This window comes from Musca domestica, unplaced genomic scaffold (genome assembly GCF_030504385.1).
Source record: "Musca domestica strain aabys unplaced genomic scaffold, Musca_domestica.polishedcontigs.V.1.1 6, whole genome shotgun sequence".
NCBI classification, from domain to species: Eukaryota; Metazoa; Arthropoda; class Insecta; order Diptera; family Muscidae; genus Musca; species Musca domestica.
In genome coordinates this window covers 1055891-1077960 of record NW_026712363.1, presented here as the reverse complement: position 1 = coordinate 1077960, position 22070 = coordinate 1055891, and the positions used below count along the sequence as shown (strand labels likewise).

The window sequence follows — 22070 nt, the reverse complement described above, 5'->3', positions numbered from 1 at the left end:
AAACAAACTTTAATAATTACCCAAGCAGTAACGAACACAGAGAAAAAACAAATATTTTCCACTATTATGCATTGCAAAAAATTCCAAATATAGGGTGCATTTTTTAATATTAATATTCTTAACTTTTGCTGCTTTACCTTACTGTGCTAACCAACAACGGATATCGCACACTGAGTAATAAACCACAGGGGAGAGTTGAGTATGCGTAAGCAGATACGCACCCACACAACAAGCGATGCAACAAACGATCCAACAGCGAGAGTTGGAAATTAAAACAAATTGTTGGTGCTTTAAATACAAATCAAACCGACGCTTAAAATTGCGAGTGGAATTATGGCTAATTGTTGTTGCGAAGTAATCCAAACGACAATTACATGGTCCATTGGAATGTAGAGGGGGTATATCAACAAGGGTGAAATTACTCATTAGATGATCAACACTTGTTGGGATCGATGTAATGAGAATGTATGTAATGTATATGTGCTTTAGAATTCAGCGGAAAATGAGAAATACTGAACAGAATAAAAGAAAGAAATACTGAACAAAGTGGACTGTATCTGGGGTATAGTAACTACTACTCAAAATAGCAGAAACATACACGAAGGGTGATTGAAGATCGACCTGTGATGTTAATTGGAAAAAAGCTAAAACTCGTATGCCCTAACAAATGCGTGTAGCTCACTTCAACAAGAATCTAATGTTGGTGCTTATGATGGTGAGAGATTATCCAAGTAATCTCCATGCAAATAAAGAGAGCAACGACAAAAAAGGGCAGATGGCTTATTCGACTGGATGCGAACAATGTTTAACACAGGGGAGTGTAGGAAATCTTCGGCAGCGACAACAACAATATCTCCCCAAAGTTGTTGAGAGGTGAGGGTGTTTCGCGTGTGTAGTGATTGTGAGTGGAAGAACTTGTAAAGAAATGAAACACCAAATAGTAGTAATAGTTCTATATATTTCATTCTTTTTTAGAGCAATTCTTTTTTCTATTGTATAACAAAATTACCTTAGTAATTTGGGGTGGCGTTATAGGCCAGGTTAGGTTTCGCATGAAAGCATAAAACGGCAAGTCAACGCCGAGGTTCTTGCAATAACAGAGGATCGCGGTGATCGCCGAGGATCTACCAAATATTCCTATAAGAAAGGGCAAAGCAAGGTGAGCACACTCAATAACCACCGTTCGTTGACATCTGCACTCGGCAGTATCCGCCATACACACAGACATTTGCGGGAGTCCAACAAAGTATTAACACCAATGTTCCACGGACAAACAATAACCCTTTAACATTATTACAAAGTTTGTAGGAAACGTTAAATCACCCTTTTTGCGTGTCCCGGTAATGGAAATCCTCTAAGTTTTGTAAGAACAGCCTGGGAAAATAATAAACTCGATAAAAACTTGTATGTATGACCGCCAGAGTAAACGAAAGTAATCTAAACTCGCTCAACACTTTGCTGTAAACGCACGCAGCCTTGTGTCAACCATTGTCGCCAGTAATTTATCTGATGAAACCAATATCACTCGACTTCTCCATTATTTGTTATTAAAATTACCAACTTCGTATCAAATGCAAGGGACCACTCAGAAATTACGATTATTAACATGACCAGCCATTTAGCTGCATGCATGGCTATTTAGCTCGTATTTTATAAGCTAGCTATTTTTGTTTAGCCCTAACTAAAATTAAAGCTTTTAGTTCAGCACATAAAGTAAGTAATAGCTCTGATTTCGGCTGCTGCTATTTTCGTTTTTGCCGAATGAGCAGTCACAAACCTATTTTTATGGTTGTGTGTTGTCAATGAACAAATTAATAAAACTTAATTTTTTAATTGAAATCAATATTTTTTCCGCAACAAAGGTACCTCAAAATGACCACTATTGTCTGAAATGCAAAAACAATTGAGTTTTTATACAAATCATATATATTGAAAAGACTTTTTTCACAAAAACCTCTGTAATCAGGCAAATCGGCCAAGCTATCAAAATTCACTGGATTTTGAAAAAAAAAAAAAACTCAATACTATCAACAAATTGTGCTTATATTAAAATTCCTGTAAAATTAATGTTGTTATAATATAAGTTTATAGTATTTATGAACAAACCCATTTTTTAGTTTGAAAAGTGCTAAAAGTTTTTATATAATTTTTCTATTCGGATTAACTAGTCCTTGATTAGGACGAAAATGGCACCAGTATAGACGCTTTTTGAAAAAAAACTATTTACAATATAATTAATCCGTTTCTAGAATCTTCGCATCCAAACGCTTCAAGGAAATGAAGGATCAACTATGATCATCAAATCTCCCTAACATAATGGCTTGAACGGTCATTCCATTTCCAATGACAAGTTAATGAAGAAAAATATTCGAGGACCAATTTTTTTGAAAATCTATTTCCATACTGCTGAAGTAAGACAGTTTTGGCGTAAAACTGCACAGACTCATTGGTTTCACTTTACTTTCATTTCGGAGTAATTGACTCTTGAGTTTCATCTTCTACTGGAAAATACGCTAGAGGTCTGGAATTTATTATGTTTTTAATCTCAACCAACATATTGCGTAGAAATTTTTCCAATGAGACCACTTTGGCATAATTTTGTAGAGTGTATCTTTTATTGACCTTATGAGACGCTCTGAACAACCACACATATGAGGAGAAGAAAGTGGATAAAAGTTCCATTTGCATGTTGAAGTTGTAAAAGTTCTAACAAGCTCATCCTTTTTTATCTTCACTAAGGCTTCTTTAAGCTCTTTTTCGCCGACAAAGTTCGTTCCATTGTCGAACAAAATCTTTCTACCCCAACGTAAAATTGAGTTTCGTATAGCCAGAATGCACGAATTAGTTGTAAGAGAATTAGTTACATCTGTGTGGATGGCCCGAATTGTCAAACCTGCAGACAAGCACCCATATCGTTTCTCTTTGTGCCAATTCGCGGTATGTAAAGGGCAGCTCTAATAATGGTAAACGATCACCGCATAATTTAGTAATTTGAGGTTGAAGATAAATGACGACCTTGAAAGACATATATAAGTCTCTTGGTTCACATGTTTATATTTTTCATGGAAATAAATTAAAATCATTTTTTTTTAATATAACATTCTTTGGGTAGTTAATCGGCCGCTTTTCCTCTTCTGAGTATTAGCATTATCAGTTCAGCTATTGACACGCAGTATACCAACATCTTGGTACGGGTATTTAGTGAATATTTTGCTTTCTTTCCGAATTTTCCCTTTATTTCTGTTAGATATTTCAAATAAAAAATGTTTCTTTAGGATAGCGAGAATGACTATTTTTCACCTTTAGTTATATTTTCTTGTGAAAATTCGTCATGCTTCTTCTTTGGCTGTTTGCAAATGAAAATAAATCATTAAACATAAGCTGCCGCTCTAAGCAACCGTTTCCATTTCGAAAATCTGTACACATTTTTTTGGTTTGTATTTCTTTAGATTTAATAAGCGATGAAACATTTTTTTCTTTTCCGCAATATGCTCGCCACTAGGCCAATGGCATTCTTTTTGTTGTTAATATATAGTTCCCTTGAACCTGTTTGGGGGATCTACTTTAGCAATTCTCTTCTATCTAGTAGCATCGCCTGCAACGTGTATCTTACTGGGAATATATTACAAATTTGAGATTAAAGAGAACTCTATAATTTCTGTAATTCAAAAGCACACAAATTAAGTAATTATAATATATATATATATATATATATATATATATATATATATATATATATATATATATATATATATATATAAAAGAAAGTTGTGTTAGTTACTACGCTTATAACTTAAGAACCGCTGGACTAATTTTAACGATTCATACAAATTCGGAATTGTCTCCTCTCCGAAAAGGATAATATCCAAAAAAATCGCGTAAAAATGTGTTATATTAACATTTTCATTTTGACTTTTGAAATGTACAATAGTAATGTTTTATTTTGCATAATGTTTTTCCATTTTGACTTACTTTTTTCTAATGTACATTTGTAGTGTTTTTTTTACTTTTTTATTTTTTTTTTTTTTGAATTCAAATATTAATACCAATTTATTTAATTGACTTGATTTCTTGAGAAATGAAATTGATGTCGAGTTACATGGAAGTGTAGTACCGAATTATGTGGTGGCGAAACGGAATAGATGATGTCGAAATAATTTAATGGAATCGAATTTTAAAATAGAAGTACATTCTATTGACAAACTATATAAGGATCTTTAAACATTTTCTGTAAAAAATCAGCGAACAAGTTGAAGATTTTTTCAATGTGTTATTCTTCTTTTGTCAATTTTTTTTTCAATTTGTATTATCTAATTGAATTCAGTAAATTTTTTGTGAACAAAATAAAGAATAATTTTTCACTATATACAAATTTTCACCAAAAAATTAAATAAGTGGGAAATACGATGTTAACTGACATCTACCTTTCAACTCCAGGGCCGACATCGTGGTTCAGCTGGAAGATGCGAACACATTTGAACAAACGAAAATTACCGAAAAACCCTAATGGGGCTCATTTCAAAGCGTGGAACTACTTCTTTCCTGTCTCAATAATCCGTCCAATGTACAATCAGAAAAATACCAAATATAAAGGGTGGAAAATAGTAGAGCGAATGGGACTCTTAGTAAGAAAAGAATTTCTATCCTTCCAGAAATTCTTCCCAAACATTCGAGATACCTTTAATCGCTTTTGCAGGTCATGATATCGATCATAACTCACGGATAAGGGTACAATCCGATTTCATATTTATATAACCATCGTATGATTTAAGTTTTTTTTGGTGTCTTGGTCACTTTTTTAATATTTTGGACATTATTTGGCATATTTGTTTCTAAGGAGGTAGAAAACCTCTTCGCATAAAGTTTGAAATTTTCAGAGTAGGGCCCATTTTGGTTTTGACCATATTCATTAATTGATTTGGCTAAAAATTGTATTTATGCTACCCTGGGGTAGGGAACCATCATACAGATAATTGCCACACAGGAATTTATTTAAGTAAAGACCCTACATTGGAGTATCTCCAAGTCCACTTTCACATCTAATTGGTGGTCAGAAAAGAAAATTTTGTTTTTTATTGAATTTGTAACCCCCAAGAGAATATTGGTTGGGCCACGTTTTGTTATAACCCTTATATAAATGTATCCCTGATTTCAGCTGTGACCGTGGTCTTGGCCACGTTTTTCAACTGATTTGGCCATTATTTGCTGTATTTAGGCTACTTTGTGAGTAGAGAACCGTCTTACAGAAAAATATCAACATACGTAAATATTTTGGTACAGTCCCCATATAGTCCCCATATAGTCCCCAGGCCCGCCGATCTATAGTGATGTTTACCGATTGGCGGACAACAACGCGGGTATTGTTTAATCGTCATTGAATTTTACTATGAACAAGAACATAGACTTTTTGGGGACTCTAATGCGCAATTTGAGGTGCTATGGTAATGGGTGTAAAAGCGTAATTAACTTTCACTATTCAGAAATTATTTTGATTAGTCGAATCAATATTTATATTAAAATTTGTTCACCTTTATGAGCTAGATTTGTGAAATATTATGCTATGCTAAATTTGCATTAAAGACTAAAACTACGGGCCGGCAACGCGGACAAATCCGAGGAGAAATGTGACAAAAATCGTCAAAATAACGAATTTCGGGAGGTACCGTTATATGGGGACTATACCAAAACGTGGACCATTTTCAATACCAACCATCCTATACACAGTACAAATTGTTCTGCTAAATTTTGAAGCTCTACGTCAAATAATGTGGGCTGTATCGTAATTTAAATAAACAGACATACAGACGGAGTCTATGACGAACATTTAGGGATGTTACAAACGGAATGAAAAAGTTAATATACCCTCCTTTCCAAGGTGGGGGATATAATAAGCATTAAAGACTAAAATTACGGGCCGGCAACGCGGACCGGGCCAGCTAGTATATATATATATATACTAGCTAGTATATATATATATATATACTAGCTGGCCCGGTCCGCGTTGCCGGCCCGTAATTTTAGTCTTTAATGCTTATTATATCCCCCACCTTGGAAAGGAGGGTATATTAACTTTTTCATTCCGTTTGTAACATCCCTAAATGTTCGTCATAGACTCCGTCTGTATGTCTGTTTATTTAAATTACGATACAGCCCACATTATTTGACGTAGAGCTTCAAAATTTAGCAGAACAATTTGTACTGTGTATAGGATGGTTGGTATTGAAAATGGTCCACGTTTTGGTATAGTCCCCATATAACGGTACCTCCCGAAATTCGTTATTTTGACGATTTTTGTCACATTTCTCCTCGGATTTGTCCGCGTTGCCGGCCCGTAGTTTTAGTCTTTAATGCAAATTTAGCATAGCATAATATTTCACAAATCTAGCTCATAAAGGTGAACAAATTTTAATATAAATATTGATTCGACTAATCAAAATAATTTCTGAATAGTGAAAGTTAATTACGCTTTTACACCCATTACCATAGCACCTCAAATTGCGCATTAGAGTCCCCAAAAAGTCTATGTTCTTGTTCATAGTAAAATTCAATGACGATTAAACAATACCCGCGTTGTTGTCCGCCAATCGGTAAACATCACTATAGATCGGCGGGCCTGGGGACTATATGGGGACTGTACCAAAATATTTACGTATGTTGATATTTTTCTGTAAGACGGTTCTCTACTCACAAAGTAGCCTAAATACAGCAAATAATGGCCAAATCAGTTGAAAAACGTGGCCAAGACCACGGTCACAGCTGAAATCAGGGATACATTTATATAAGGGTTATAACAAAACGTGGCCCAACCAATATTCTCTTGGGGGTTACAAATTCAATAAAAAACAAAATTTTCTTTTCTGACCACCAATTAGATGTGAAAGTGGACTTGTAGATACTCCAATGTAGGGTCTTTACTTAAATAAATTCCTGTGTGGCAATTATCTGTATGATGGTTCCCTACCCCAGGGTAGCATAAATACAATTTTTAGCCAAATCAATTAATGAATATGGTCAAAACCAAAATGGGCCCTACTCTGAAAATTTCAAACTTTATGCGAAGAGGTTTTCTACCTCCTTAGAAACAAATATGCCAAATAATGTCCAAAATATTAAAAAAGTGACCAAGACACCAAAAAAAACTTAAATCATACGATGGTTATATAAATATGAAATCGGATTGTACCCTTATCCGTGAGTTATGATCGATATCATGACCTGCAAAAGCGATTAAAGGTATCTCGAATGTTTGGGAAGAATTTCTGGAAGGATAGAAATTCTTTTCTTACTAAGAGTCCCATTCGCTCTACTATTTTCCACCCTTTATATTTGGTATTTTTCTGATTGTACATTGGACGGATTATTGAGACAGGAAAGAAGTAGTTCCACGCTTTGAAATGAGCCCCATTAGGGTTTTTCGGTAATTTTCGTTTGTTCAAATGTGTTCGCATCTTCCAGCTGAACCACGATGTCGGCCCTGGAGTTGAAAGGTAGATGTCAGTTAACATCGTATTTCCCACTTATTTAATTTTTTGGTGAAAATTTGTATATAGTGAAAAATTATTCTTTATTTTGTTCACAAAAAATTTACTGAATTCAATTAGATAATACAAATTGAAAAAAAAATTGACAAAAGAAGAATAACACATTGAAAAAATCTTCAACTTGTTCGCTGATTTTTTACAGAAAATGTTTAAAGATCCTTATATAGTTTGTCAATAGAATGTACTTCTATTTTAAAATTCGATTCCATTAAATTATTTCGACATCATCTATTCCGTTTCGCCACCACATAATTCGGTACTACACTTCCATGTAACTCGACATCAATTTCATTTCTCAAGAAATCAAGTCAATTAAATAAATTGGTATTAATATTTGAATTCAAAAAAAAAAATAAAAAAGTAAAAAAAACACTACAAATGTACATTAGAAAAAAGTAAGTCAAAATGGAAAAACATTATGCAAAATAAAACATTACTATTGTACATTTCAAAAGTCAAAATGAAAATGTTAATATAACACATTTTTACGCGATTTTTTTGGATATTATCCTTTTCGGAGAGGAGACAATTCCGAATTTGTATGAATCGTTAAAATTAGTCCAGCGGTTCTTAAGTTATAAGCGTAGTAACTAACACAACTTTCTTTTATATATATAGATATATATATATATATATATATATATATATATATATACATATATATCGTTGTTGCGTTCAAACTAATATAACTAATGATCTCCGATTCATTCATATTTTTAGGCATGCTATATGTGGTAAATACTTTGGATTTTGAAATGCAAAAGTCGCATGAATTGATCGTAAGGGCAACTGATATTGTTTCTGGAGTGTTTGCAGAAGTTACTCTATCGATTGGGGTTGAGGATGCAAATGACTGCTATCCACATATTGAGACTGATAACTACAATATAACATTACCCGAAAATCTACCACTTGGCTCCCAAGTTTTAAAGATAAATGCATCCGACTGCGACTCTGATGCAAATAGCGTTTTGTCCTTTCACATAGATGCAACAAACGGTGACAGAGATTCAGAATTATTTTATATCGATGTTGCAGATGGTTCTATTTACCTTAAACATCAATTAAATTACGAGGAGTGCAAGTCATATCTACTCATAATAAAGGTTAAAGATCATGGAACCCCTTCTCTTACATCAAGAGCAAACGTGTGGATCAAAGGTAAGTTGCATAAAACTTCACTTAGAATTGTACTATTGAATAGATCGGAAAGTTTGAAGTCACAGGACGCTATAAAATATATGAAAAATAATGATATTATTAAGAAATATACAAGCTACAACTGTTGACAATTATTATCCAAATCTTTACCAACGTTGCCAGAAATGCCTTTGGAAAATATTTCGTGGTGGGCCCAAAAAGAAAGTAAAAGTAAAAAAGTATAAATTTTGTCATTCCGTCTGTAACTTCTGGAATTATTCGTAATAGACCTTACAAAATATATATATTCTGGATCAGCGTAAAAAAAATGAGATAGAAGATTAAAATTTTGCACACATGTGTAATTTACCAGTAGGCACGTTAAGTCGGTCCACGTTTTCGTATAGTCCTCATATAAAGATACCTCCAATTATTCGGAATTTTGATGATTTTGGCTACATTATTTACTAAATTGTTTTAAATGTTGTAGGGTAAGTGTACCAGTAGTCGGCACTTTTAGAATTTTCAATGTTTCAATCTTCCAACATTCTGAGTGAAATCTTTCAATTGCAGAAAAACAATGTTGTTCAGATTTGTTTAGTTTTCGAAATAAATTTCGTTTTTAAATAGTGTTTTATTTAATTATCATTCTAAACCAAATATAGGTAGAAAATCAAGAATAGTATGGTTACCTTCAGTAACGTATGGATTTTCAATTAAAATAAATATGCGATTAAATAAAAAAATAACTTTCTTATATTTGGAATTTGTGAATTGATCTCTTTCCTTTCTTCAAAAATGCCACCGCTATCTAAAACGTCAAATAGCTGATTTAAAAAACCTACTTAATTTAGAAAAGTTGGTCCAAAAGCACAAATAAAAACAACTGCCGACACAAAAATACTATTTTATTTGTGTAATTTTTGGATAATTTTTTAATAGTTTTCTCAAGTTTTGGTGAAATGGGTCAAAAATTATATTTTTCTAGTAATCGGCACCCCTGCCGACTACTAGCAAATTTCTTTTTTTCTGTTCCTAATGTCGGCATTAAATAATATAACAGAAAAATGCTTGATTTGTAATTTTTTTAAATTATAATATGATCTTTAGACTGTTATTTACTTTAATAAAATATTTCTGATTCCAAAAGTATTAAATTTAATTTACTTAAATCGATTATTAAGTTGACACCACCACTATTTTTTTCTTTAGAAACAAGCACTATCGCATGCGTTGGAAGACACTCACTGACGAAACCCGTTATTCTCTCGTAATAAATGATCGGAGCTCATTGTTTTTTTTTTTTTTTTTAAGAAAAAGAGCAGAGAACACTGTTGACGTTTTTTTGCAATTATTTCATTATTTGGTCAATTCTATTCTTACTTATTTAAGTTTAAATTTCAAAACTGCCGACTACTGGGACATGGGACGACCTAAGGCGCACTTACCCTATTTAATTTTCAAAAATTGCGTATGCAGCCAATGTATAACGGGCTATATTATAATTTAAGCGGTATTTTTCGACGTGTTTTTTAATTTTTCAAAATTCTTCAGTTAACACAATCATCTTCAGGAAAAGTCAATATTTAGTACATTACATGTTTACAAAAAAAAGATCATTTTCTGGAATTGTAAAAATGTCGAAAATCTGCAGTATAAATTGGAATCTATAAGACAATGCCTGTTTCCTTATTGAGTAGTTGGAAGATGCTAATTTATTAAATAATAATATTTCTTAAGTACTGCTTATGAAAATATGACTTAATCTAACGTAAGATTAAGTATAAAAAAGATATAACCACATGTGTGAAAGATATCTACTATATTAGGGAGAGGTCACACTCAGATGCTTAGCTATTTCACATCTGGCAAGCAACCAAGCTACAAATGCTTATCAGCCTGTAGTCTGATAAATTTTAAATTTAATTAATCTCTTCTACACTATCCTCTTTTTTTATAAAACCATATTCAGTATCAGTGAACAGGCAGGTACCGGTAAAGTGGGGCTATAGGAAAACATGGACCTATGTAGACAATGATATGCCACGGGACATTAACCCCATTAACAAACTGTAGATACCAATTTCATAAACATTTTGTTAAATGTTGCTGAAATTACATAAATCCCAGAGGTCGAAAGGCACCGTTATATGGGCGCTATAGGAAAACATATTTGTATGTACAGTTGTTATACCAATTACGAAGCACAAATACAAAAGTTTAGACAATTCCGTTGGAAAAGTGGCTTAAATCTTCAAAATACCGAATATAGCGAGATACACTTATATGGTAAAGCACAAAAATAGCAGTCTTTATTCTTGTTCTGAACAAAGATCGCAACAAGAATTAGGAGACAAACTAAGAAAGAAACAAACATTTAAGATCCGAGAGAAGAGGAAGCTACAATTTCAGAGTACAGTTCGTTGCGTTCAAATGTAGTAAACATTGAAAACCTCAATATCAAAGCTCGAATCTTATGTAAAAACCCAAATACTTAATTTAATTAACTGATTTTAATTTAATGTTCGGGACGTATTTGAAATGTAGACAAAATTGTTTTAATCGTCAATACGCAATAAATATATTTACATTACCTAATTGAAGTTGAAACCTTATACCCGCTGTAAGTGAAACAAGATCTTCGGGGCTTTCTTTATGGGAGAGACGGTTATTAATAATTTCCTCAACTCATCAACTTATTTCTTCACTCCTAATCTCAAAATTATAAACATCAAGATCTTCTTCTTTCGTTATTCCAAAACGTGCAGTGAATCTTTACATAAGCAGCAGAAATATTTTGTTATTGCAAAATAATCAGGCTTAATATCATTATTGTTTTTTTTTATATATAAAAGCAACGTTTGTTTTTACCAGGAGACAAGGAAGCGAATTCCAAGATTTCGGAAAGAGCCACAAATTCTCATCACTTCCCTTGTTTTTTGTCTGGGATATTCTCCCCAAGAGTTATTTTAAAAATAACTCCTATGACAAAAAACATTCTGATGCAGATTATTTTATTATTATATGGAGGGTATATTAAGTTTGTCATTTCATTTGTAACACCTCGAAATATACATTTTAGACCCCACAAAGTATATATATTCTTGATCAGCATAAAATTCTATGTCGATTTATCAATGTCCGTCCGTCTTCCGAACGAAATGAAATAAGTTGATAACAATTTACTTAAATGTGTTTTATGTCTGCAGGACTTTTGGTATTGAAAATGGGCTATGTGGGTCCACCTCTTCGTATAGCCCCCATATAACTGTACCCCTCGAAATTCGCTATTTTGATGATTGTAGCGACATTATTTACCGCAATTGTTTCAAATTTGGTATTTGAAGTTCGTAATGGATGCTACAGTCTAAGACAGAAAATCGGTCATGTAGGTCCACGTCTTCGTATAGCCCCCATATAACGGTACCCTTCGATATTCGGTATTTTGATGATTTTAGCGACATTGTTTACCGGAATTGATTCAAATTTGGTATTTGAAGTTCGTAATGGATACTACAGCCTATGACGTGAGCCATCTGGGCCCACGTCTTCGTATAGCCCCCATATAACGGTACCCCCGATATTCAGTATTTGGATGATTTTAGCGACGTTATTTACCGGAATTGTTTCAAATTTTGTATTTGAAGTTCCTAATGGATCTACAGCCTATGCCAGAAAATTGTCTGTGCAGGTCCACGTATTGTACCTCCCTATATTTGGTATTTTATATACTTTAGCTACATTATAAACAGTTTTTATTTCAAGTTAAGCATTTGAATATTGTAATAGCTTATGACAAAAGTTGCCAATGCAGGTCTAAGTCTTCGTAGACCCTAATATACGCCTATATTCGGTATTTTTAAGAATTTAACACAATTTTTAATGGATTTTCTTTATTGAAATTCGGCAAATTTGTACCAAATGGTGGAGGGTATTCAACTTTTTTTACTTGTTTTCATTACAAAACAATGAATAATAAAATAAACCTTTCCCATGCACAGAGATACCATCTACAATAAATTATTATTACACCTGCAGTTGATATGGGCAATGGTGTTCCACGGATGCACAAATTTTTTATGTAGATTTGACACTTAAATAACGATATCATTATCGTCTATTTAATTTATTATGTATTATCATTTCCTTATACATTGTTGTTCATGATTTTAATAACTTTCCCCAAAAATAAATTGGTTAAATATGTGTGTTTGTTTACTAAGCAACTGATTATTGATGATGTTACTGGATAATCCTTACTGGGGGAAATAATCCTAGTAAGAATTTGCAACTTAAATGTCAAAATGTCTCACTTCACTCACACTTACGGGACTTTTGGGAAAACGAACAGCATCCAGTAAAAATTTTTACGATCATCGCTAACAGTTCATGCGGGGAGGAGTTTTTCTTATTATGGCGTCGGCCTGCTACACCATATAAGTACGTCCATCTAAGTTCAAATTCATGAGAAAGTAGTGCTTCAGTATGTTTCTAAAGAAATATCACTTATTACGGTTATGCAACAGGATAATGACCCGAAGCAGAAATGCAAAAAAGGGATATGTGGACAATAAAATTGCATAAATGGAATCGTCGGACTTGGATATCATATAAAGTTTGTCGATCAGCGTCAAAAAAGGTGTCACATACTACGTCTTTAGGGGGTTAAATATCAAATAGGATAATACATAATATGGGAATAACAGCGTAATCTGAACTTATTTCCAACAAATTTTATAACCTTGCTACTGTTCAAGACCTATCTTTTTGATCAGATATTACGCATTTGGTGCACAATAAACATTACATCGGTCGCATATAGCTGGTATATACCTCAACATTAACCAGTTTCTGCATTATTCGTGCTTGGACCACACAAATGATCTGTGCAAAGTTTTGTCTAGATACTACAATAAATGCAACCTGTAGTTTGCATACTTGAACACTTTTACTTACACCGCACAGCTCCTGAAGTCCTCGGATTTCACGAATTTAATTAGAATTTTTAACTTAAGTTCCTTTTAATCTGCAGTTCATGTGTTATTGGAAAAAGAAAGAAGCTAACAACTTTATACAAAAAGGAATTGTGTTAATAAATAAAACACAAAGTCAGACCGCTGTATACTTGTTGTGTTGTATATTTATAGTTGTTCGTACATGTGCAACATATACTTTCGGCTCTAAAGCTATTCTTTAGATTTAAAACCCCTACAAGTCCATACGCCAGTATCAAAAGAACGGTCTGATTTGCAAAAAAAAAAATCTGCTTTCCATTTCGAACTTCAAATACCAAATTTGAATCAATTCAGGTAAATAATGTCTCTAAAATCATCAAAATACCGAATATCGGGGGTACAGTTTCTTAGGCTGTAGTATCCATTACGAACTTCAAATACCAAATTTGAAATAATTCCAGACAATCTCCAGAAATATGCTGCAGTATCCGTTACTTTGTACCGTTACCGTTATATGGGGGCTATACGAAGACGTGGACATACATGACCGATTTTTTTGTCTTAGGCTGTAGTAGAGAAACCAAAGAATTAAATAAAACTAAAATTCTTTTGGAAAATCCTCTAAATCTTACAACCGCACTCATAAACATTTACATATTTCTCCGCTTGTTATGCTTTCGTTCCAAAATTTGAAATAATTCCGGTGAATAATGTCTCTAAAATCATCAAAATACCGAATATCGGGGGTACAGTTTCTTAGGCTGTAGTATCCATTACGAACTTCAAATACCGAATTTGAAATAATTCCAGACAATCTCCAGAAATATGCTGCAGTATCCGTTACGTTATACCGTTACCGTTATATGGGGGCTATACGAAGACGTGGACATACATGACCGATTTTTTTGTCTTAGGCTGTAGTAGAGAAACCAAAGAATTAAATAAAACTAAAATTCTTTTGGAAAATCCTCTAAATCTTACAACCGCACTCATAAACATTTACGTATTTCTCCGCTTGTTATGCTTTCGTCCTACCTGAACGAAGTAGCATAACCATGTAAGTTGGTTTTTGTCTGTTACGACAAAAACCCCTTCGTCGACCGTGCCTTGTCTATTAATAGAACAGTGCTGGCGTTTTTGTTCAGGATACCATAGTATTTTGTTTTTGTAAAATTGTCAGGCTTAATCCCTTTATTGTTGTTTTTATAAAAACAATGTTTGTTTAATAGTGGAGAACGATGGTAATGTTTACCAGGGGGTAAGGCAGGGAATACCTAGGTTTCGGAAAGAGCCACCAATCCTCATCAGTTCCCTTGTTTTCGGTCTGGGATATTTTCCCCAGAACTTTTTATAACCTCCACCATACATAGTATGGAGGGTATATTAAGTTCGTCATTCCGTTTGTAACTCATCGAAATAATCATTTTAGATCCAACAAAGTATATATATTCTTGATCAGCGTAAAATTCTTAGACGATTTAGCCCTGTCTGTCCGTCCGTCCGTCCGTCTGTTGTAATCATGTTACAGTCTAAACAAATTAAGATAGGAAGCTAAAATTTTGCACAGATCTCTCTTTTGTTTGCATGCAGGTTAAGTTCGAAGATGGGCTATATCGGTCTACGACATCGTATAGCCCCGATATAACGGTACCCCTCGATATTCGATATCTTGATGATTTTACCCACATTTTTCAACGGAATTGTCTGAAAGTCCACATAAGGAGTTCCTTATGGGTATTTTATACCTCGGAATAGAATCATCTATATAGGTCGACGATATCGTACAGCCCCCATATAACGGTACCCTCGATATTCGGTGTTTTGATGATTATAGCCACATTTTTCAACGGAATTGTCTGAAAATCCACACAAGGCGCTACTTGTGATTACTTCATCCCTTGAAAGAGAAATGTCTATATAGGTCCACGATATCGAATGGCGCCCATACAACGGTACCCCCCGTTATTCGGTATTTTGATGATTTTAGCCACATTTTTCAATTGAATTGTCTGAAATTCCACACAAGGAGACTCTTATGAGTATTTCACTCCCTGAAAGATAATTGTCTATATAGGTCCACGATATCGTATATTCTGAAATTCCACACAAGGAGTCTCTTATGAGTATTTCACCCCTGAAAGAGAATTGTTTATATACGATATCGTATATAACGGTACCCCCCGATATTCGGTATTTTGATGATTTTACCCACATTTTTCAACGGAATTGTCTGATAATCCACACAAGTAGTTCTTTGTGAGTACTTTACTCCCTGAAAGAGAGTTGTCTATATAGGTCCACGATACAGTATATCCCCCATATAACGGTACCCCCTGATATTCGGTATTTTGATGATTTTACCCACATTTTTCAACGGAATTGTCTGATAATCCACACAAGGAGTTCTTTGTGAGTACTTTACTCCCTGAAAGAGAGTTGTCTATATAGGTCCACGATATCGTATATCCCCCATATAACGGTGCCCTCTGATATTCGGTATTTTGATGATTTTAGCCACATTTTTCAACGGAATTGTCCGAAATTCCACACAAGGAGTTCTTTTTGAGCACTTTAACCCCTAAAATGTATCTATACAGGTTCACAATATCGTTTATCCCCCATATAACGGCACCTTCCGATATTAGGTATTTTAAAAGAGTTTTCAATGGATTTTATTTTTTGAAAATATTTTAATTCGTTCCAAATGGTGGAGGGTATTCAAAGTTCGGCCCGGCCGAACTTACTGCTTTTTGACTTTTTTTTTAATAATGATTTTTTTAAATATGACAAAAACATTTTTTACCCATGTGACGAGATCGTAAGCTCAATAGAAGAGGAACCAAAGAGTTAAATAAAACTAACATTCTTTTGGAAAATCTTCTAAATTTTACAACCGCACTTATAAATATTTACATCTTTCTCCACTTGTTATGCTTTCGTTCCACCTGAACGAAGTAGCATAACCATGTAAGTTGTTTTTTGTCTATTACAACAAAAACCCCTTTGTCGAATGTACGTTGTTTATTAATAGAACGGTGTTGGCTCTTTTTCGGGATACCATAGTATTTTGTTTTTATAAAATTGTCAGACTTAAGCCCTTAGAAGCTAAGAATAAGGGAAACATCAATTGAAAAATGTGACCAAGACCCTGGAAATATCTGTAATAAGCATGGTCCTATACTTATATTTATTTGAAAGAATGTGTTGTTCTTTCTTAAATCTCGAATTAACAACATTTGAAGAATTTTAATGGGGTTTATCATTTGAGGGGGGCTATATCACAATGTAGACCGACCTGATACATATTTTGTACAAATGATTCTTCATGTAACCCTAGGACTGTATCAAATTAAAAGTCTATCGTAACTTTCGTGGAGTATAGAGAAACGTATTTGAGGGCCTTTGTGTATTGTTGGATGGATTATTTCCATATTTTGTCAATTTTTTGTAGTTTTTGACCTCAGAATTTATAGTAATTTCTAAATTGAATTTTACTATCATAAATAAAGTTTAATCGGTTAATAAAAGTTAGGGATCCCATAAAGAATGTTAAAGAGTGGACATCTTTGTTGATTAAATTATGTCCGATAGACATAATTTAAATTTTAATATGCGTCTTTCAAACTTTACACAGGATTATATATTATTCGTAGAATGATTGACGTTACAAAAGGTATATATTTATTCTCATATAATATTATCTTCTAATATTGGTCGACCAAATATGCTTTAATTTGGCCGATTTGAGGTATTTTGAGGGACTCAAAAGCATTTTCGAGGTCGAAATCATTTGTCAAAAAATTACAACAAAAGCCCACTTTATGAATTATTTTATATTTCCCCGAATATAAAGAGGTATATTCGTTATATCATCGTTTTTAATTTCAAACCTCAATTATCAGTATTATAAAGGTCTTAGCAATATTTTCCAAATCAAAAGTAATTTTGAATTTGGAATAATAACTGTTTACTATTGGTTCCCCATTAGGCATATCATCAATTAAAATACGTTGTGATTTTAAACGTTTTAATGATTTAAGAAATATTTTTAATCAAAATTGAAAATTTTGGTATGGCAACCATATAACGGCATGTATAGAAAATATGCAAAATTTCTCGATTTTTTCGGTTTTTTTTTTTTCAATAAAATTTTTTAATTCTAAAAGGCATTCTGAAACAATTCTACACAAAATTCCATATCAAACTAGAACAGTCAATATTTTCAGTACCTCGATTTCTAGAGGATTTTCTTAAAATTTTCTTTTAGAAAAAGAAGATTTGAGTCAAATCGGCACAGCCGATCTCAACTGATATACTTTTTAAATTTTTTTACATATAGATTTAGGACGAACATTAAAAACAAAATATCCAAATCGTTCCAGCCGTTCTCAACTGGTTCAATCACCAACGAACAACAATTGGTGTATATATATATTAAAAAGTAGGCGTGGTCGGTTCCTCAGCCCCCAAACAAATGCATAGGGTTGGAGGGAAAGTCAACAGTATCTCGTATAATAATTTTCAAACCGATATCTTCATTATTTGGAAAATATAAGGATTTTAGAAAAATCGGAGTAGTGGGCGTAATCGTAGGCATGGCCAATATTTTTGTCTTCATAAACCTAAATCGGGATATGACGAACGTTTGTACAAAAAAATTATGCAAATCGGTCCAGCCGTTCTAAACTGATTTCATTACCAGCGAACAACAATTGATATTTATATATAGAAGATTGTAGGATTAATAAAAAAGTAAAAATAAATAAAAATAAATAAAAAAATAAATATTCCTTTCCATCGTGTTTGCGGCATATGAATGTATTTTTCATATTTACTTGAGTGACATTCTTAAATCGTCCAGAAATCGATTTTTCTGATTTTTAACTTCTTTATGGAATTCCAGTAATCATATTAAAAGTAAAGAAGCCAAAAAATTGTCGACGTGCTCGTCAAAACGACCATTTTCTGGGGAAATAAACAAAGCATTAATTTTGTTAAATTACTACAGTAATTACAGAAGATTGTCTATTTTACTCGGGTACTAAAATTCTGAGAAACTTTAGTGACTAGAACTTCTATGAAACAATGTCTTGTTCCAGAAAGATGCCTGAGAGTGTCCAATTTCAACCAATATATATTTTGGTATGAGATAGGGCGATGCTGTATATGACATACAGTTACGATTGTTAAAGATTTATTAGGTACATATTTTGTTTATATTTATAATTTTTTACATGTATCATATTTAAAATTAATTTATTTATTTTTCCTACATATTTTATCTTTCTTTGAAGTACTTTTGAAAAATAGTGATACAATATATATATATATATATATATATATATATATATATATATATATATATATATATATATATATATATATATATATATATATATATTGTTTTCTGTATTTTTCCTTCATATTCTTCGAACCTATACTGATGTTATAAATTTATTTTTGCAGTAAAAGATCTAAACGACAACATTCCTAAATTTGTTGAGCCATCATTTTCGAGTAAGTTATCAGTTAATGCATCCAGAGGACAATTTGTAACAAGAGCCAGTGCTTACGATGACGATGAATGTGACAGCGGCAAATTGAAATATAAAATTGTAGATGGTAACGATTACCAAATATATAATATAGAAGAATCGACAGGAATTATAGTACTACAAAACAATCAGAGATTGGAAAGCTATAAACAGAGCATTCTCAATATTTCCGTAACCGACGGCCTTCATATAAGCTTTGCAAGAGTAAAAATTAACTTGCTTCCAGAAAATATGCATAGCCCAATATTTGAATCGTCGGTGTATGAGGTACATGTGAATGAGAATGAGAAGCAAAATACACTTATTCTAACGGTGAGTATATAATATTTCAATATCATATCATGTGATATCTCTTATCCGTTTGTAGAAAAATATGATTTATATACATTAAAAACCCTAAACTGCAGGCTGCTTATTTACTTGCCATCAGATGATGTATAGTATACACAACATTACTTGCATGCTGAGTGCTGCATTTAATAGTTAATGTAACGGTTACTTAACCTGTTACATAAGAATCACAAATTCTAAATTAAAAATCCCAGTATCGGGTGGTACCGTTATATGCGTACTCTGCCATTACTTTAAATACCAAATTGCGAACAATTCTATTGCGAATGTGAAATAAATTAAAATATATTTGGAATGGGTTTGAACTACAAAATTCCGAAACATTTATTAAAATGTAGGTAGGTGTAAAAAGATTTTAAAATATCTAAAAACAAACGGTTCAGTTATATCAGAGGATAAACATTGTCCATTTACGAAAATTACCTGCCTACTGACAAAATACACATACAGGGTGAGATGAAAAAACTGCAACCAACTTCAGACTGCTGTCATTTCTAAGCCAAGAGTCCGACAGCTGTTAAAATTATTCCAGTGACAGCTCATTATATTGTATACAAGTGTACAAAAGCATTTTGTTATTCGTGATGGAATTCAAGCATGATTGTGTGATTTCTTTATATTTGTCTGGAAAGTCACAAGTGGCTATTGTTAGAGCACTCCAACATTTAAATGTGAATAAATCTTTTGTGTCTCGTACCATTGCTCTTTACCGTGATACTGGTAGCGTAGCCCGACGTCAAGAAAGTGTGCGGAAGTAAACAGCAACATCAGCAGAATTGGTTCGAAAGGTAAAGAATGGGTAAAGCCATTGAAATTCCAAAAAGTGCAAGAACCGTCACCGAAACGGAAGGAAAATAGACTAAAAAGAGCTAAAGAGTTACTTCGAGTGGCCGAAAGTGGTGAACTGCCGAATTTGGCTTTTTCCGATGAGAAAACATTCGTTGTCCAGCAGTTTGTAAACAAACAAAATAATCGTGTTTACTTGCCAAAGAGGTCAGCTGAAAATGTGCACCTTCGTTTGGCCACCACAGCTTAAGCGCCGGTCATGGTGATGGTGTGGGCCGCCATAACAGCCGATGGTCCCTCTCCGCTGGTATTAATCGAACGTGACATCAGAATAAATGCCGAATATTATCGCGAAAATATTCTGGAGGGTGTATTAAAGCCTTGGGCACGCAAACATTTTGGACGCAGACCTTGGACATCCCATCAGGACTCAGCACCATCGCACTCAGCACGCGCCACCCAAGAATGGTTACAAAATGATGTTCCTCGCTTCATTTCCAGCGCACAATGGCCATCAAAATCTCCGGATTCCAATCCATTGGACTATTGTGTGGAGCAGTGTTGGCTTGTTTGTTCGGGATACCATAGTATGTTGTTTTTGCAAAATGGTCAGGCTTAATCTCTCTATTGTTGTTTTTATAAAAGGATTTTTAATACAAAGCAAATGATGTTTAATTATGCTTAATAGGTAAACAAAAATTATTTCATGTGTTTGTTTTCTCTTTCGAGACGAGCTTAATGATCTGAAATTTGCAGTGAAAAGGAAAGCCAGATAGACACTATCACACACTCACCACTATGCGACGCGTTTCGCCGTTGGTTAAGCGGCTCATCAGGCATATTTGGTGTGGATGATGGCTTACAAGGGCCGTTCTCTGGAAAGTAGTATATATTTCGAACATATTGCAAATTAGCATATGCGAATTATACACTAGAAACTCTCCAGGTTCGACTCAAGTTCTATTGGCAGATCTTTTTCACAGCAAAGTTTTTTTGTTTTTGTAGTGATGGATTTTTTGTCCACAACAACTACATTGCTTCCAATGCATACACTTGTTTTAGTGCTGCTTTAGGAAGACGGGTTAATGGCTCTGAACGTAGAGACGGCAACTTCTAGTTGGCTGCACACCGAGGTCCGCGGTTCAAATCCCACAGCCAGGCTCGGCTGAATTTTTGAGTTTTGCCTTGTTAAGGCGAAGATCATATGTTTTATGATTTATGTGTTTGTTTTCTCTTTCGAGACGAGCTTAATGATCTGAAATTTGCAGTGAAAAGGAAAGCCAGATAGACACTATCACACACTCACCACTATGCGACGCGTTTCGCCGTTGGTTAAGCGGCTCATCAGGCATATTTGGTGTGGATGATGGCTTACAAGGGCCGTTCTCTGGAAAGTAGTATATATTTCGAACATATTGCAAATTAGCATATGCGAATTATACACTAGAAACTCTCCAGGTTCGACTCAAGTTCTATTGGCAGATCTTTTTCACAGCAAAGTTTTTTTGTTTTTGTAGTGATGGATTTTTTGTCCACAACAACTACATTGCTTCCAATGCATACACTTGTTTTAGTGCTGCTTTAGGAAGACGGGTTAATGGCTCTGAACGTAGAGACGGCAACTTCTAGTTGGCTGCACACCGAGGTCCGCGGTTCAAATCCCACAGCCAGGCTCGGCTGAATTTTTGAGTTTTGCCTTGTTAAGGCGAAGATCATATGTTTTAAGATTTATGTGTTTGTTT

At 33.6% G+C, this 22070-nt stretch overlaps 1 protein-coding gene across 6 annotated transcripts in view; it reads left to right on the top strand.

The window, feature by feature from the left end:
• LOC101900172 (fat-like cadherin-related tumor suppressor homolog) overlaps positions 1-22070 on the top strand; it is a 466944-nt gene that overhangs the window by 263487 nt on the left and 181387 nt on the right. For all 6 annotated transcript variants that reach the window (XM_059129200.1, XM_059129194.1, XM_059129199.1 and 3 more), the window contains 2 exons: positions 8262-8702; positions 19103-19503. In XM_059129200.1, coding sequence (XP_058985183.1) covers positions 8262-8702; positions 19103-19503 — 842 coding nt within the window. The remainder of the gene's footprint in view (positions 1-8261; positions 8703-19102; positions 19504-22070) is intronic.